Raw genomic sequence first — 18884 nt, 5'->3', positions numbered from 1 at the left:
CTGGATGAAGCGCTCTTAGACTGAGGGGACTAAACAGTTCCAATAGACAGGAGCTGAAGAATCAGCTGGTAAGTGTCCGCTTTTGTTTTTTTTGTTGTTGTTTCCCCCCACCCCCTATGTTACTATGTTACTAAGTGCCAGGCAATCAGGTCGGGTACCATCCGTGTCCCACATGGGGCTCATAGGTTTAATTTGTATTTTACCGATAAGGTAACTGAGGCACAGAGAAGTGACGTAACTTGACCAAGCTCACACAGCAGACATGTGGCAGAGCAGGGGTTAGAAACCAGATCCTTCTGACGCCCAGGCCCGTATTTTATCCACTAGGCCACACTGCTTCTCCATGGTATTTAAGCACTTACTATGTATTAAGCTCTGGGATAGATACAAGTTAATCAGGTCACTCGCAGTCCCTGTCCCATAAGGAGCTCACAGTCTAAGTAAGATATATGCTCCTTATCCTCAAAGAACTTAAAAAGAAAAAGTTTTAAAATATTGCTTTCCCATCTAGGAAAAAGGACTGGTTGTGGTACTCCAGAGCATGGGTTAATTGACTTATAAATTGATTCAGATCACACAAGAATTTTCATTTTCCCAATAGGAACTCTCCTCTCTGCTGTAAGTGTTCAAGACTAAAGAAAGAGATATTGCAACTGAAGTTAAATCTAATATTGTAATTCAGTGAAACACTATCCCTCCGTAGTGATGGAGGGGAGAGATTTGAGTTCTCTGAAATATAGTGCTCTTATTTCACTACCAGCTTGAGTGGTATTAACCAGACAGACTTCTAAATGATGGAAATAACAATACTCAAAACTTTCTGGTGCTCATATATAGATACAGTCTTAAACGAGAAGTAGTGTGGCTCAGTGGATAGAGTATGGGGCTGGGAGTCAGAATAACCTGGGTTCTAATGCCAGCTCCGCCACATGTCTGCTGTATGACCTTGGGCAAATCACCTCACTTCTCTGGGCCTCAGTTTCCTCATCTGTCAAATGGGGATTAAGACTGTGAGCCCCATGTGGGACATGGACTGTGTCCAACTTGATTTAGCTTGTATCTACTCTAGCGCTTACTACAGTGTTTTACTCATAGTAAGCACTTAAATACCATTAAAAAAAGTACCCAGCCACAAAACCCAAAATGTACCTTTTATGGGCACAAGCCTGCCTCGGCTTGATGCTCACCTGACTGCCAAACCCTTGGGCACGTCAGACCTAATTGGGGGAGTGGAATCCCATACTTGCTCTGTCATGGGTGCTGCTGGAAGCCATAACCTCAAGAGGGGCCTGGCATCTGCCTGCAGAGGATATAATAATGATGGTATTTGTGAAGCACTTACTGTGCCTCAAGCACTATTCTAAGCGCTGGGGTAGATAGAAGCTAGTCAGGTTGGACACAGTCCCTGTCCCACCAGGAGCTCACAGTCTTCATCCCCATTTTACAGATGAGGGAACTGAGGCCCAGAGAAGTGAAGTGACTTGCCCAAGATCTCACAGCAGAGAAGTGGCGGAGCTGGAATCAGAACCCACATCCTTCTGACACCCGGGCCCTTGATCTAGCCACTAGACCGTGTTGCCACAGCCCCTGTGCTGGCTGGGGGCTGGGAGCCGGGATCTCCTGGGACCGAAGGGACTCAACATTAGCGGGAGCTTGAGGAAATCAAACGTGGTGTGGGGGCGGGCCATGCCTAGACCATTAGGGCTTGTGCTTCCTGTTGCCTGGCCTGGATTCTGCCCCTGGCACATTGGTCCCAGACCTCTGAGGTGCCCTTTTTAAATCTCACTGGGAAACCACAGAATAATCAATCGGTGGTATTTATTGAGCACTTACTGTGCATAGAGCATTGCATTAAGTAGTGCATTAAACTTGGGAGTTTACAATATAACGGAATTAGCGGTCCCTGTATGAATAGGGGAGGTCATGAAGTTTAGCTTCATGCTTCAAGCACTTAGCAGAGTGCTCTGCACATAGTAAGCGCTCAGTAAATGCCATTGATTGATTTAGGCAAAGAACTAAACGCAACCGTAGGCCAGCCCAAGTGGAAATAGAGGCTTGTTAGGCATGTGCTTCAGAGGGGGAAAAGGTGCTCTTCCACTCGTCAGCTGTTTGACTTTGGGCAAGTCACTTAACTTCTCGGGGCCTCAGTTACCTCGTCTGTAAAATGGGGATTAAGACTGTGAGCCCCACGTGGGACAACCTGATTCCCCCGTGTCTACCCCAGCACTTAGAACAGTGCTCGGCACATAGTAAGCACTTAACAAATACTAACATTATTATTATTCTGCCTGATCGAGGCTACAGACTGAGTTAGAAAACATACAAGGGGAAGGTAAACAGGAAGCTTGCCACAGTGAAAGGAACACTCCCAACCCCCCCGCCTCACGCATCCCAAAGTGTCAGCAACAGAAAATGCTTTCCTCCTTTTGTCCAAGGGGACCTCAGACAACCTGCTGAACTGGTCACGGCACCAGGCACCAGGCTATGCCGAGGATGGGAAGGAAAGTCAAATCTGTCCCTGTGCTGCTGCAGTTTGGTTCCCAAACTCTTCAAGCACGCTCGCTCGGTCTTTAAGAAACCTGCCACGGGAAGCAGCTTGGCCTACTGGATAAAGCATGGGCCTGGGTCCTAATCCCGGCTCTGCCACTTATTTGCAGTGTGACCTTGAGCAAGTCACCGTGAAATGAGGATTAGGACTGTCAGCCCCATGTGGGACATGGTCTGTGCCCAACCTGATTGGCTTGTATCTACCCCAGGGCTTAGTGCTGTGCCTGGCACATAGTAAGCACTTAACAAATACCATTTTTTCAAAAATAAGTCTTAGAAAACACTAGCTAAGTGATCCCATTTCTTCTAGCGGGATCACGGAGAAGCAGCTTGGCTCAGTGAAAAGAGCCTGGGCTTGGGAGTCAGAGGTCATGGATTTGAATTCCGGCTCTGCCACTTGTCAGCGGTGTGACTGTGGACAAGTCACTTCACTTCTCTGGGCCTCAGGTACCTCATCTGTAAAATGGGGAATTGATTGTGAGCCTCATGTGGGACAACCTGATTACCCTGTATCTCCCCCAGCGCTTAGAACAGTGCTGTGCACATAGTAAGCGCTTAACAAATACCAACATTATTATTAGTGCTCATTTTGGGGAGAGCATTACTACTTCAAGACACTAGGGGGCCCTTAAGAGCAACCCAATTCACACTGTGCAGAAAAATTCCCTGCTGGGCCAAAAATGCCCAGTTTCTCCCTGCCTGGAAATAGAGAAAAGTCTATGTTTTGTTCAGCTCCCACCGTGCCGCCAATCTACAGGTGGAGAGAGTCAAGAGACTTGCCTAGGTGACCTGGCTTTTACCTGTTCCTCACCTGAAAACAACACGCAAAAGAGCAAAGCTTAATGGGTAGAGCACGGGCCTGGGAGTCAGAAGGACCTGGCTTCTAATCCCTGCTCCACCACTTGTCTGCTGTGTGACCTTGGGCAAGTCGCTTCACTTCCTCATGCCTCAGTTCCCTCATCTGTTAAATGAGGATTAAGACTGTGAGCCCCAGGTGGGTCACGGACGGTGTTCAACCCGATTTGCTTGTATCTACCTCAAGTGCTCAGTACAGTGGCATAAAAAAAAATTAGCTCTCGGAAGACCTCTGGGGACAAGAGTTCCGCAGTGCTCTGCGAGGCGTATCAGTACCCTTTTTGCTTTCCCAGCAAGGTTGTATAAGCTCACTATGTGCACAGAATGTGCCTGCTGTGTTGTATTGTTCTCTCCCAAGCACTTAGAACAGTGGTATTTGTTAAGCACTTACTATGTGCCAAGCACTGTTCTAAGAGTTGGGGTAGATACAGGGTGATCAGCTTATCCCACGTGGGGCTCACAGTCTTAACCCTTTTGCAGGTGAGGTCACTGAAGCACAGAGAAGTTAAGTGACTTGCCCAAGGTCACACAGCAAAGTGGTGGAGTGGGGACTAGAACCCATGTCCTCTGACTCACAAGCCCATGCTCTTTCCATGGTCTGCACATAGTAAATGCTTTAAAAGTGAGTGAAAATATCATTCACTCATTCTTGTGGTGTCATCATCTGGTAAGGAGATGATTGGCTGTTAGGTAATAATAATTGTGGCATTTAAGTGCTTACTGTGTGCCAGGCACTGTGCTGAATGTTGGGGGTGGATACAATCCCTGTCTCATAAGGGACTTAGTCTTGATCCCTATTTTTACAGATCTGACGCACAGAGAAGTGAAGTGACTTGTCCAAGATCACACATCGAACAAGTGAGGGAGCCGGGATTAGAACCTATGACCTCCTGACTCCCAGATCCATGCTCTCTCCACCACTCCATACCACTTCTAATGATGTAGTTGGTGAGGTAAAAAGATTCTTCACTCTGGGTCTTGTTTTCTCTTGTCTAGGGAATTAGGAGGGTTCTTCACTCTGGGGTTTGATTTCTTTTGTCTGGTGAGTTTGAACCTAGCAAGGGCGGGGAGGGTCTTGAGAAATCCCTTCCCACCCTCTTGGCCTGACTAGTGAGTCACTTGAGCAAGTCACTTCACTCTTCCGGGCCTCAGTGACCTCTTCTGTAAAATGGGGACTGAGACTGTGAGCGCCACGTGGGACAGGGGCTGTGTCCAACCTGATTTGCTTGTCTTAGTACAGTGCCTGGCACAGAGTAAGCACTTAACAAATGCCACGATTATTATGATTGTTATTGAGCCAGGGAAGAGGATTGATGAGAATGGGGACAAGACTCCGTCCTGACCTTTCAGGACCATGCACCTGCACAGAGGAATAGATGATGGTACTAGTTAGTGGTTTGCTCAGCGGCACCTGCAGTCTCGTCCTGGTCCCAGTTACTTACCTCAGGAAGTGGGTCTTGGTCTTGCTCTCCACAGAGAGGTCTGGGGTGGAAGAGGAGCGACCTTAACCAGGGAACAGCTGCTAACAGCCGAGGGGCTCCTTGTTGTGCTAGTGACTGTAAGGAAAACCAGTTGCTCTGACATCCATCTAGACTGTAAGATCATTATGGGCAGGGAGGGTGTCTGCTATTTCTTTTTTTTAATGGTATTTAAGCACTTACTGTGTACCAGGCACACGTGAGGTAGATGCAGATTAATCTTGTTGGATACAGTCCCTTGTCCCACATGGGGCTCACAGTCTTAATCCCCATTTTACAGATGAGGGAATTTAGGCACCGACAAGTGAAGTGACTTGCCTAGGGTCACACAGCAGACAAGTGTTGTATTCTGCTGTACTGTACTCTCCCAAGCACTTAATACAGTGCCCTGCATACAGTAAGCACTCAGTAAATTCCATTGATTGATTGATCGATCTTTCCAGGAGGTACACAGACTGAAACATCTTAGAAAAACAGATTTAATCCAAGTGGGAAATCTTGCCGTTTACATATTTTCTCACCAATGCCTAATGCCCATTTGTAAATTTTGAAAATGTTCCTCTTCCTTAACTCCCTTCCCCCAGAAACCTCTGAACTACCAGAAAGGCTCCAATCCTTCTCTTTGGTCCTACTTAGGTGATCAGGCATACACGAATCACTGAGGATGAATACCGCTTCTGGAAAACGCTTAGGAGTTGGAGAATAGAAGGCTCGAAGCCCAAACCACTCAGCTAGAACATCAGATATTCAGACAACCTAATCCAGGTGAGTTGCAAAGAAATGGTTTTGATTGTCTTCTGGGAGGACAGAAGGGTCAGTCAATCATATTTATTGAGTGCTTACTGTGTGCAGAACACTGTACTAAGCACTTGGGAGAGTACATTAGATCAACAGACACATCCCCTGCCTACAGTGAGCTTACAGTCTAGAGGGAGACAGATATTAAAGTAAACAAACTACAGATATGTACACATTGGGTGGGTCGGGAGCAAGAACTGGGGTACAGTCCTTTGTGACAAGGCTGGTCTTCAAGTTAACAGCCCGGGAGTGAGGGTTGGGCTTTTCACTTTGAGTGGCAGTTAGCATCCAGGTTGCCAGGACTATAAACAGAGAACTAGAAAAACGAAGAGTTGCCTTTGGCTAATGTCTGTAAATGAAATTGGGTAGCTTTTTGACACTTGGAATTGGAATGGTCACACACAGATGGCATCTCTGTAATTTAATGGCTGTCTCCCCCTGTAGACTAAATTCATTGTGGGCAGGGAATGTCTCCCTTTATTGTTGTACAATTGCTGTATTCTCCAGGTGCTTAGTTCAATGCTCTGCACACAGTAAGCGCTCAATAAATAGGAGTGACAGCGGGCCAGAAGAGGACAACAATGGCAAAGAAGGGGATTACTGTTTCAGGGGACAAAGTTATCAGCGTAGGACCAGAGATCACCCAGATAGGGTCCAGAGATAGTCTCAGTGATGCTCTCACAAGTCTGGCCCAGGTAGCCATTCTTCCTCACTCCTCCTCAAGACGTTTCCTACCTGAAGGGGGGGAAAAGTGCAACTTAGAATTCATTTCTTGTGAAGAGTCACTTTACTGGCCCACTAAACCTGGGGTGTAAGTGAAGCTGCTCTTTGAGAAAGGAGTGGGTGTTACCAGTCTTCTGAAAAAGGTATCAGCACTGATTTTAGAGAAGCAGCGTGGCTCAGTGGAAAGAGCACGGGCTTAGGAGTCAGAGGTCACGGGTTCTAATCCCAGCTCCACCACCTGTCAGCTGTGTGACTTTGGGCAAGTCACTTAACTTCTTGGTGCCTCAGTTACCTCATCCATAAAATGGGGATTAAGACTGTGAGCCTCACGTGGGACAACCTGATTACCCTCTATCTACCCCAGGGCTTAGAACAGTGCTCAGCACATAGTAAGCACTTAACAAATACCAACATTATTATTATTATTTCATCTGGTCAAGCTGGAAACTACCAACTCTTTAACTGCAGTCCAGTCATTAGGTGAAACCTCCTCTATCTTTGTTTATTGGGCTCTTACCAGAAACTCCCTCCCACCAATGATTCAAAAGGTGGGATAGTTTTCCAAATTTTTCTTTATGGTATTAGCTAAGTGTTTACTATGGGCCAAGCACTGTACTAATCCCTGGGGTAGATACAAGATAATCAGTTTGGACACAGTATGTCCCACATGGGGCTCAGTCTTAATCCCCATTTTCCAGATGAGGTGACTAAGGTCACTAAGGAAGTGAAGTGACTGGCCCAAGGTCACAGCAGACCAGTGGCAGAGCAGGGATTAGAACCCACGTCCCCTGACTCCCAGACCCATGCTACTTAATTAAAATATTTTTAATTATTGCTCCATGTTTTAGGTCATAATAATGTTGGTATTTGTTAAGTGCTTACTATGTGCTGAGCACGGTTCTAAGCGCTGGGGTAGACACAGGGGAATCAGGATGTCCCACGTGGGGCTCACACTCTTAATCCCCATTTTACAGATGAGGTAACTGAGGCACAGAGAAGTTAAGTGACTTGCCCACAGTCACACAGCTGACAAGTGGCAGAGCTGGGATTCGAACTCATGGCCTCTGACTCCAAAGCCCGGGCTCATCACAGGAGCCACCCAATTGGGTGATTGATTTTTGGAGAAACAGGGGTCTGCTTGAGTTTGGAACATTTGATCAAACTATAGAAATTATATAAATGAAAGAGGCTAATTTTGGGGGAAGAAGACTGTGTGAAAATAGTTTGTCAAGTGGCTTCCTCTAAACAAAAGTAGAAAAAAAGCTCACCTTATGTTTTACCACCAAAACCATCCATAGCTTTTTAAAAAAAATTCCTCAATTATGCTGCTTGCCTATTTTTAGTTACAACCATTCCCCATAATAAATTTACCAAACATATTTTCTTTCCAATTTTAGAGTGCACAGAACAAAGTTATGTAGTTAAGCAAAAAGCAGGTTGGTTTGGTTTTGGCCTGTAATAATTATATACAGTTATCTTGTTACTTTTTAAGGGGAAAAATGCTCATTTTCCCCTCGTTGCCTCTTCAGGAACGGAGTACGGACTCACCCAGCGGGAATGTTGATTTGTTTCTCACAGATTGGGTCTCAGCATGCTGAAAATTGGAGGTAAATTCAGAATCCGATCTTTCATTCATCAGCCACGTTAAATCTAGTATTCTTGAGTTGGAGGACAAAGGAATGTGGTGTACAAGGAATAAAATTGTTCTGTACCAAATATTTAATTCAACAAAAGACTAATTACATCAAAACTGAGCCAATTTAAACAAAGTAAACAAACTGCATATTCAAGATAGTTTAATATTAACGTTTTTTTCTGAATTAGAAATATCGCTTTCTTAAATGATGATGAAAATTACTAGTGAAATTTCCATTTTCCCCGATCACTGAGTTACATTATTTATACATATAATACAGAGCTGATTGCAATTGGAAACAACAATATTAAAATAAATGTTTAATAGATACAAAGGATATCTTTTTCTCCACAACATAGCTTTTTCTGGGAGTCTGTACACCCATATTTAAAGTAATTTTCTACTAGCATTAAACTATTTAAGTGCAAATAATTTTTTTATAAATCTATGATTGCAGCATCCATCTTTCCTGATTTACAGGTTTTAAGTCAAAAAGTAATGACCATCTCCAGAAGTGCATTTCAGGCTGTCTTCTAACCACCTCAGGTAAAAAAAAAAAAAAAAAAATCAGTGCAAAACAAACTGGAGTGAAGGGCAATTTTGTAACAATTGATCTTACTGTGGGGGTTTTTGTCCAACATGTTTTATTTTTACACTGTGTATAGATGTGTTTCTTTTTGTACATTGAATTTAGTAAAAATCAAGAAACACAGTTTCTTAATTTCACTGCAACACCAAGAGAAGCATTTTTTAAAAAAGGAAAATTCTTCTTGGGGGAATAGCTAAGAAGTCAGCACTGAACACAGACCGATCACATCATTCTTCTGATAAGGACTGTGATTCCCAGATTGGCGGTCGGCCAGTTTAGAATTTGTGATGCTCTGTGGCTGAAGAACAGCTCCTGGCTCCATTGTCATTACTTCATGTCCTGGGCTGAAAGTTGGCTAGCAGGAGTGGGATGGCTATACTACAGTTCCACTTGGAGAATTGGCCTGGTTTTGGGATGATAATACACCCTGCAAACAAAGCAATTTACATTAATCCAGCAAAAGAACCTGACATTAAAGCAAAGTAACACTTGAGTCATTTCCAGCACCAGGATTGATTAGCAGGTTGGTGTGGAAAGCATTATATATCACCTGCCCATTTTTTACCCGCTTTATTTTCACCATATTAATCCCTACCCCAGTCCTGACCAAAGCGACGACTTCCTACGCCAGCCTCTTTAAGGACACAACACCCGAATGAAAGGGAATTGAGATCAAGTGGCTGTACGGTTTAATACAAGGGGGGCTGTTGCCAGCAGGGAGAGAGGGTAGCTTTCTCTCCTTAGGAAACAAATGACCTCTTTCACACTAGAGTGGCTTGGTGGAAAGCTGAAAGAGCACATTTGACTTGTGAATCCCTACGGAGGGGGAAGGAATTCACCCTAGGAAGAAATACATCACTGCTGGGTTTTCAGATTGTGCCCATTTTCCTTTGCTAGGACAAATGGATTGGCATTTGTAGGAAGAGGAAGCCCTGTGGCATCTGGTTCAAGTGCCCTAAAGGAACTGTTTTCTGTTCTCGAACACTCGGCTCTCTAAGTAGCCGCACCTGAAAGCCGGGTACTAGAAGCTAGGAAAGCAGGGCAGAGATCAGGACGGCAGTGCTAAAACCTAGCGACGACATTACAGTGAGAGGGGTGTGTGCCCACTTGGTTGTGAAAGCACAGGGTGGCAGTGGGTTAGAGGCAAGAGGGGAGAGAGAGAGAGAAGGGAAGGGGTTAATGTGGAAATTGAATCAATACATGGACCAGAAATTCAAACCCCTACAACAGCAGGGAGAGAGTGGAAGGAAAGCATTCAGTAGTTTAAGCCAACCCGGGAAGGTTGGAGGAGGAGGAGGAGGAGGGTGGTGGTGAAGTTAGTCACATCAATATTCAATTTCCTTGGCTAAAGTGAAGGGTTAATTTACAAAAGCCCAAATGTTTACTCTCCTACATAGAAAAAAGCACTACAGTTCATTTGCGTTTATAGGTTATTTTGGTCACTGAATAGTTTACAACCCTATTGTTACGTAAGTATGGAATTTTAAAATGTGGACAGGCAATGTAGGAACATTGCAAAAGTAATTTTAAGAGTATTGTTCACAGATTTTAAAGTTTAATGTATGCCAGATATAACACTCATGCTTGAGATCTGTAGGGGCTACAATCAGAGCCATAAAGGTCTGAAAGCACACCCTTGTAGAGCCTCAACTAGTCTGATCGACCAACTTGCGCATTTTTCTTGCTATACAGAATCCAAAACTTTTTTTTTCTAGAAGGGATTTTATTTAAAGATAGTCTTACCTTAGTCAGGTTCCTGTAACTTAGATCCATCAATCTAGACAGGGACAGGCAGCAGCTGCCCTAGGGAAAATTTGACAACTCAAAGAACCTAGAGGAGCTCTTTTTCCTTATTTCCTCCCTCACCCCCCAGAGGCCCCCTTCCAAAAAGAAAGAAAAGAGTCCTATTCTAATGGCTGAGGCCCTGAGCGCCAGGAATCAGGCAGTGAGATGGGCTGGAGTCACTAAACCCAGTTCAACTCGAGTCCCTCTTCTTTGAACTCGGAACCTTCACTCACAGGCTGTCGATGTCACAAATGATGCAAGTCTCTTCCAATTACCCAGACAACTTGCCCTGGACTCCTCCAACTCAGTGTGAGGAAGCAGCTTTTGGTGGCTGTCTACTGCAAAGCATCCAGAACACTGTCACTTTTCTGGATAGTGTGCTCATTTTATAAAGGAGGGGAGAAGGTTTACAAAACCCTACAGAGGCAACGAACTGCTTCTTTTAGTCACAGAAACGGGGCAGACTGTAAAATCATCCCCTCAGGGGCCGCCACCAAACCTAAAGTTCGGAACAGGTGCTTATTTTGAAAATTTCCGCAACAGGTAGCGCATAGTTGCAGTGGTGGATTCTATTTCAGAATCCTAACAAAATTGCTCTGACTTCTCACATTTCTCAAGAGCCTATAGTGAGGTTTTAAACCAGCGAGAAAGGCATGAAGGTCAATTTGTTTTTCAGGCACAGGAATGACTGTCATGGGACTGATGTTATATCACAAGATCCAAATTCTAACCTTCAGGAAAGGCAGTGAGGAAACCAATTTTCTTGGAAAGGGAAGTGGAGAGCTTGTCAATTGTCAATCTCAAATTCCATTTTCCTCTGGGACTGTACAGAGAGATGAGCCACAAGCCACCTTTTCCCCCATTTTGTTATCCTCCCACCCACACGAGTTGGTAAAGAGCTTTAAGATCAGGTACAAGCACCTGTCGCCCAAAAATGGCATGAGAGGAAAGGCCAGAGACCTCACGTGAAGAAAGGAACAACGAATGAGGTAGTCTGCAGACTGTGAGCTCCTTGGTGAACGTTCTTAGCCTACACCAAGGACACTCTCACTGATTGAGGCTTGGGGGAAAAGAGGGACAAGGCCTCCCTTAGTTTTATGCACTGACCCTGTGCAGGCAAAAGGGCACACACCCTCGGTTAGAGGGTTTCACCTGCCTGGAAACAACCTCTTTCTTCCCAGGAACTCAAAAGCACGTTCTGTCTACGTACTGTTATCTGGCAGTAGTGTTGTGGCCCAGATGAACTGAATAGGTAACCCACGTCAGAGGTCCATCTGTAATTTACTCATTTATATTGATGCCTAGCTCCCCTTCTAGACTGTAAGGTCATTGTGGACAGGGAATGTGTCTGTTTTGTTGTACTCTCCCAAGGGCTTAGTACAGTGCTCTGTACACAGTAAGCGTTCAATAAATACAACTGATTACTGGAGAAAGCAGACTTATGATCCAGAATTCCCTTAAGCTGCTCTGCTCCTGGGCTTCATGCTGTCTACTATGCACACAGGCTTGTCAAGCGGTTCTCTGTGGCTGAGAAAATAATTCCTTGGTAAGAGGGTTTCGGGGTCGTGGGGGGAAATCCAAATGCCCGGGGCCATGCCTATCCACAAACTCACACTGTTGCTGTTATTAGCTAACAGGGTTCACTAATCCAGGTTAGCAGGACCCATCCCAGAGAATACTGGATGCCTCTGGCTCCTTTTGGCTATTTTGATTCCATTAGCACCTCTACCAGAGAGCAGGAGAATGCAGGAAGCTCAAGGCAGTCATGCTATAGTTTGAGGCTGATTAATGCTTAATTAAGGCCTTATGAGGACTTTGCACCTCAATTAATGTTACTCCTGTTTCAATCCAACAATCAAGGGTTGGTGATTCAGTGAATAAACCAGAATTTCAAATAAGTATTAAGACTGCATAAAAGGCATGATGTTAGCCTGAATATTTTTAAGGAGTTCAAATCACAGGCAATCACCATACAAATGTAAACACAGCCTGAAACATTAGCACACGCCGGGAAGTTCCCCAAATTTGAGGCTGCAAGTAACAATTTTAATAACTGGGAAGTCCAACTGATTAAATTTTTTTTAGGACACATTCACTGTAACAGCATTCTTAACACTGGGAAACAGCTGGTGAACGTCTTTGCTAGCCCATAGGTTCTAATAGTAAATGTAAATTGCAAAAGGACTGTTTTTTTAAAAATACTGATATACATTTCATCTCTTGAAGCCCCATCTAACTTTAGGAAAGGGTCATCAAAGTAAGACTGGTAAGAGGCTTTTGGTCATCAGAGGTTTAGTGGGGATGATGAAAAAAATCCTGACTGTCCTGGAAAATTCTACAGATCCAAGACACCATCATTAATGAGTCAGAGAACCTGGGTTCTATTCTTAGCCCAGCTCTGCCATTCTGCTAGCTCTGCAGTGTGACCATGGGCAAGTCACTTCACTTCTCTGTGCTTCAGTTACCTCATTTGCAAAACTGGGATTAAGACTGTGAGCCGCATGTGGGACATGGACTGTTGTCCAACCTGATTAACTTGCATCTTCCCCAGCAGTTAATTACGGTGCCTGGTAGATAGTAAGCACTTAAATACTATTAAAAAAACCTGTACTGAAAAATGGCAGTTTATGATCTTCCACCAAAAAATACAGATTAAGAAAAGGAGGTCCCCAGAAGGAATTTCAACCAAAAAGTGTTTAATAAAGGACCTATTAAAAAAGTGAAGAGATATGTGTTTTTTAGACTGCTGCTAATTTTACTACAGTTTTTTACTGGTCTTAGAACAGAACGATTGGTTCAGAGCTTCAGCAATGGAACTCAGGCTTTTGTCTTCACTCATATCTGGAGCTCAATGGAGGTTCAAGCCTTGGGGGAAGGTCCATCTCTGCTCAGTTTCTGAAGTTTGTATCTTTGAAACAGATTGAATATAGCCTTGTCAAAAAGCATGAAACAGAACTGCACTCCTTTTCCCTCAGACACAAGAGTAAAGAATTTGATTCTGAGATGAGCCATTAGAACTCCCAGACAAGTTTCTGTCTGCAGGTCGAAAGAAGATATCCTGCATTCAAACCTGAGTCAAGCACTACCCTAAATTTCCCCTTTAACTCTAAAGCATACACAATGCTAGGACAAAAAAAAACAAACAAACCCATCTCAAAAGAAGCAAATAAAAGGAGAAATGTTAAAAACTGGGATAAGGGCCCAGGAGTTAGGTGGTCTTGGAGCAGAGCATCACCTAGGAGTGCTAAGGAGACCAACAAGTCTACAATTGCCTTTTTCTGCTAATATTCCAAATTCAGGAGTTTGCTGTGTCACTTTCAAGAGTGGAACTGAACAAAACTTCTAGCTCCTTTAAAGGGGCTTGTTTAAAAGGAGGACTGGGGCAGACTTGCCATAAGAAGAAAGCACCATGTGTTCTAGAAGGGAGATGGTGACAAAGGGCTGCCGTTGAATGCTAAAACATTTCTGTTCCAATTTAACCACTAAGCTTTACAACCGCAAAACCCCCCAATTTCCACCTTTCTCAGTGATCCAAACCGAGGAGTGGGTGCCAGGAACTATCTTAATTCCAGACCATTGAAATCACCCCTCAGGTGAGACTGGGACTAGAATAATGGATAGGCCGTTTTTCTCAGAACTGCAACTACGATTTAAGATGCAAAGCTGGTTTGAAACTAAGGAGATGTTCGGTATCAATCAGTGGTGTTTACTGAGCACTGTACTAAGCACTTGGGAGAGTACAATACAAATTTGGAGAATACTCCAAACTTTCCCTGCAGCTACTGAATGGGTAGAGATTGCACATGTTATTAGCTCCCCAACTTGTGTGTTGAGGGATTATCCCCATGAAACGAGCTAAATCAGGCAAGTTTTAAGGAGGAAATGTCTCAAGGTCTCTGAGTGGCTTGAGTTTGTCTCCATAGTACACTTTGCATGTAACAGACTATATTCTTAAAGATTCGTACAAGTTGGACACATATATTGGTCTTGAGGAAGTGGGGAAATTTAGAATTCCACTATCGGCTGGAAATCTGCTGGCTTTTCAGTAGATTGTTGGGACCAAACCCTTCTGGTCTAATTTTCCACAAGCGAGAGATGGAAGATAGGGAAACTAATTTTCCTTGAACCAACTGTACTTAAGAGTTTGGTACTCTGGAAGGCAGAAAATGTCAGTTGTGGTTTTAGAGTAAAAGGAAGAAGGAACCTCTACTTTCAGAGAGGCTGAGAGCCTGGAATCTGAGAGAAAACTCGCAGATTTGAGTTAGGGTGTGGAGGGAGATTCTCAGCCCAATTCCAATTTAGCTCTGAAACCCAGAAGCATTATAAAAAATTGAACAACGAAAGGAGAATGAGAATTCCAGAAATTGATAAAGGAAAGGATTCCCCAGGCCTACTTTTTCCCTTACCTAATAACTTGGCTGGAAATGGGTGTGGGTGTAGGCCTGGAAACTCCTGCCTTGAAGCATTTAGGAATGGAGATTCCATGGAACAGCCCCATTCTAAAAGTCTGTTGAGAATGAGTGGACAACACTGCACAGCAGGATATCTGAAAGGGCTACCTAGAGCCATCAAATTGAATGACCAACTGACCTCGAGTCTATATCTCTATTACCGGAGATGCTTTCCAGATTCCTCTTGGGGCGGCTTCTCCCACTTCTTCGGATGGCCTATCTAAAGGCTCAGCCGAAGCACGTTCAAGTCTGCAAGTAAGGAACAACGGGATCTGCCTAGAAAAAGAGCTCCTGTAGAGTCTGTAACCATCAAAAATCCCCATTTCAGAAGCTGCTTGAGGTAGGCAGCCTACCCCCTCCATGTCCGGATTGGTGAACCTGAGTTTAAAACAGAAACGGGCATTGCTTACCATAACCGACATTCTCCGAAGATGTGTGGGCACGCCAGATGGCAGCTCTGGTGTCTGCTCCCAGGTGCCTTCAGGACTCCTCCCTGCAAAAAAGCTCAAACGACTGTCCTACTAGGAAGTACAGGAAGCCAGTCTTAGGTGGGCCTGGGTCCCACCTCTGCCCCTGGATTCCTAGCCAGGCCAGCCCCCTTTCTACCGTTTCCACTAGTCTAATCAGAGAAAAGTCAAAGAAGAGAGCACCCTCCTTGTAAGCTGGATGCCATCACGGGATCTATCCCGCACACTTCTGAATTTAACCTTTGTTTCCCCAAAGGTCAGACCTGATTCCCTCAGGGATGGATTTCACAGCTACCTCACGGGAGGGTTTGGGGTGGGGAGTCGGGGTAGGGAGAGCAAGTTTCCCGGTGGCAGGCCACGCCCAGCCGAAAGGGGTCGATGCAGCCTCTGGGCCTTTTCCCTTTTAAGGGGTCTCTCAAGGATGTGGTTAAAAGCCAGCTGGTCTCACCCCCTTTGGGGGGAAAATGAATTTGTCGACCAGCTGCCGAGGGAGGGCTACAGTGTTGGCTCACTCGGAGAAGGCAGGGATGCAAAATTTGAGCACCTGCTCAACACTCAACCTATAGTATTTTTTGAAGATTTACTGTGTGCACAGCACTCTACTGAGCGCGTGGGAAAGTACAAGGTTGGTAGACACACTCCCTGCCCACAAGGATCTTACAGTCTACTCGCTGCTCATCCAACCCCAGAGCCACTGAACAGTCTAGCGCATTTCTAGCATGTGGTCACAGCCCTAGCCAGGGTTCTGCAGGGAGGAGACTTAGGAATGATCATCTAAAGCACCCAGGGAAAGAAGCATATGTAAGTACCAAGAGTATTTTATCCTTAACGATCCTGCAGAGAGGAGAGATGGTCACCAAGACCTGAGGCTCACTGATGCAGTGGGTTGAGTCAGTCGATCGTACTTACTGGGAGTTTACTGGGGGCAGAGCACTGTACTGAACACTTGGGAAGTATAGCGGGGGTAAAAAAGATCTAGCAGGTCAGATCTTTAGACTGGCAGCTGTGTGGAGGAGGCGGGGGGTCTGGTAACGGAAAAGGACAACCTGAAAGTTGAACAAGTCCCATAATGAAACGTGGGGCAGGATCCTGAAAGTCTTGTCTTTTTGGCAACAGGATGAATGGAAAGGAAAGGGGGAAGGGGGGCTGCCCTGGCAGGCATCCCTGAGTAAGACCAGAGGTTAATTCCAGCTGGGTCAGGCTTCTTGTACCTCCCGGCGGGCAGCCCTCCGAGCTTCGGCGGGGTTAGAAACTGGCGCGGCTCTGACGTGGCCCTACTTCCACCCACCTTGGGAGAGTGAGTAGACCGGGTCCCTGAAAATGGACCGCACAGACCTATTTCAATTGAAATATTGAAAGTGAATCAAACGGTTGACCTTGACAGTAGAGCTGAAACCTTAATCAACAGTTTTCCCTAGGCTTGATTTAGCATAAACAGTTAACACCTCAGAAAGTGCCTGGCCATCAAAACTCAACGTTTTAGTCAATTTTCTAATTAGGAGACACTCCAAATTGGAAATTAGGAGGTAGGAATTTCTGGGGTTACGTTTTCCTATGACATTGACGTGGCCCTTAATTTTTCAGCATTAAAAAAAGCTACTTTTTTTTTGGTTAAACCCAGGGTTTAAAGCTCAGCTGTGATCATGACTATTGAAAATTTCTACATTTACAATTCATTCACACATTTTTATTTAATGTCAGTATACAGAAGACAACCCCAAGTATTTTGTAATATCAAGTATTTAGTAAGGTTCTTTAGCTGTAACAGAGACAATAGGACAGCTAAAAAACAAAGCGGTGTGAAACAGAAACATGATTTGTTTTAAATTATAAAAATACCAACAATACTGATATTATTAAAGCTTCATTAATTATTGCAACAGTTAAGAACTTAATTTAACAATATTTCATGTTAGAAAGGCTCTTTATGAAATTTATTCAAGTTGTCAAGAAATTAGATGAAAATGTAAAAAAGGAAATACATATGAATTTTACTTTTGATTTTCACTAAAGGTAAATATTCATACAGTTTTGTACAGTATCACCTAACATATTAATCTTTAACAAACTCAAGTATACAGAAATCATAAAAATGCAGGAAAAAGATTGTTTTAACTTTCACTCAAGTTATGAAACAGTAATTTAGCTAAGACACGAATCTCATGTAACAGATGCAGTCGTGAATAAAAAAAATCAACACCAATTTGTAGCTTTCACCTACTGTTGGGGCAGATAGTACAGTCTCTTAAAAGATACAACCAGGTTTCAAAGGTAAAGGCTGAATACAAGGGATTTCTGAAATTCACGTAAACAGCAGAAGTCAGATTTTTTTTAATACAGACACCCTCACCATAACGTTCCACCACAGTCCCTTCTCGGCTTCACTGAAGTCATGAGACACTTCAATAGGCATTTTGAGAAAAACCACATCAACCTATTAGTTCCAAAAACAGTCTAATAATGACAGTAGTTTTCAAAATAGCCTTCGAATGAGGGTGGATTATACTGTATAAAGATTCGGAAGGTATGTGTTTTTGCAATTATGTACAACTTTCACCTTTGTAACCCAGATCATATGACAATAATCCATCAAGTTAACTCTAGTAGGTTTGACGCTTCCATAGAAAATCCCATGTTGGAGAAAAAAAACGGGACTAGGAATCTTAGGTTCCAACACCGAGGACGACGTAAACAGTGAAATGCCCCCTTCAAATAAGAGAAGTAAATCCAACTGCCTTTCCCCCCGCCCCTCGCTCACCCAAATTTACAGTACTAGCAGTCCAGGTGAAGTCGAATTAGCATTTAGCTAAATCTTGGTCAGAGGGCAGATGGTCAGATGGACTCTTTAATTGGAAATGCCTCATTAAGACTTTGTTTAAAGTTCTTCAAGCCAGATAATCAAATAAATAACTTTAATTTGCAGTGTTTCCCAAAGGCTTATTTTGCAGTTAGGCATCTCCAAGCACCTCCGTAGCCTGTCGGCTTCTTTCTAGTCACACCTTGAGCTTGTTCGAACCCAGAAACAAGCAGCATCTCCCCCAGACCATGCGGTTAAACTTGTGAGCAGGTAAGAAAGGTCAACCACATTTCACCTCTTTCAGACCTATAAATTTAGAACATGAATTTGGAATAATTAGGTTTTCTGCACACTCCCACAGGATACGATGATCCACACTAAAGGAACCAAGGGAAGAAAACAGCTTTCTGCTACTTGGGCCAGAGAATTTCTGTCACGTGGTAGAAATTGTTTTTATTTCATTTCAATCTCCTTCCAACTGGCAAACGTGCACAGAGATAAAATAAGCCACCATGATATTTTCCCAACAGCTAGCTACCTTTCCACACTCCCCTCCACACTCCTCGATCTCTTTGAAGTTTAAGATAAAATAGCATCCTCTCTCATTCTCTTTCAGCACAAGGCATGAATTGTTAAAGAGTTCTAGTCGGAGGCTCATGAGACAGAATAACCATATAGTTTTCTCCCCCCCCCCCCCCGCCCGCACCGCCCCCCCAAGAAAAAAAGTGCCACCCCTTTTCAAAAATATCAGAAGTTCC

At 44.1% G+C, this 18884-nt stretch overlaps 1 protein-coding gene and 1 long non-coding RNA gene across 8 annotated transcripts in view; one reads left to right on the top strand and one right to left on the bottom strand.

Moving 5' to 3' along the window:
* Positions 1-4270: 4270 nt before the first annotated feature.
* Positions 4271-8699, top strand: LOC114812108. Its single transcript, XR_003759764.1, has 4 exons — positions 4271-4355; positions 5517-5645; positions 7931-8008; positions 8518-8699. It is a non-coding gene; the product is annotated as an uncharacterized LOC114812108 (long non-coding RNA).
* Positions 8099-18884, bottom strand: part of WDR20 (WD repeat domain 20) — a 92258-nt gene continuing 81472 nt past the window's right edge. For 2 of the 7 annotated variants that reach the window (XM_029065101.2, XM_029065131.2), the window contains exon 4: positions 8099-8578. In XM_029065101.2, coding sequence (XP_028920934.1) covers positions 8483-8578 — 96 coding nt within the window. In that variant the 3' untranslated portion in view covers positions 8099-8482. Of the gene's footprint in view, positions 9054-10369; positions 11759-15272; positions 18811-18884 lie in introns of those variants that run through there. The other 5 variants (XR_003759756.2, XR_005660010.1, XR_003759758.2 and 2 more) reach the window with 5 other exon arrangements.

This window comes from Ornithorhynchus anatinus, chromosome 1 (assembly GCF_004115215.2).
Source record: "Ornithorhynchus anatinus isolate Pmale09 chromosome 1, mOrnAna1.pri.v4, whole genome shotgun sequence".
Lineage (NCBI taxonomy): Eukaryota > Metazoa > Chordata > Mammalia > Monotremata > Ornithorhynchidae > Ornithorhynchus > Ornithorhynchus anatinus.
The sequence above is the reverse complement of the archived record's forward strand: the minus strand, read 5'-3'. Positions and strand labels throughout refer to the sequence as shown.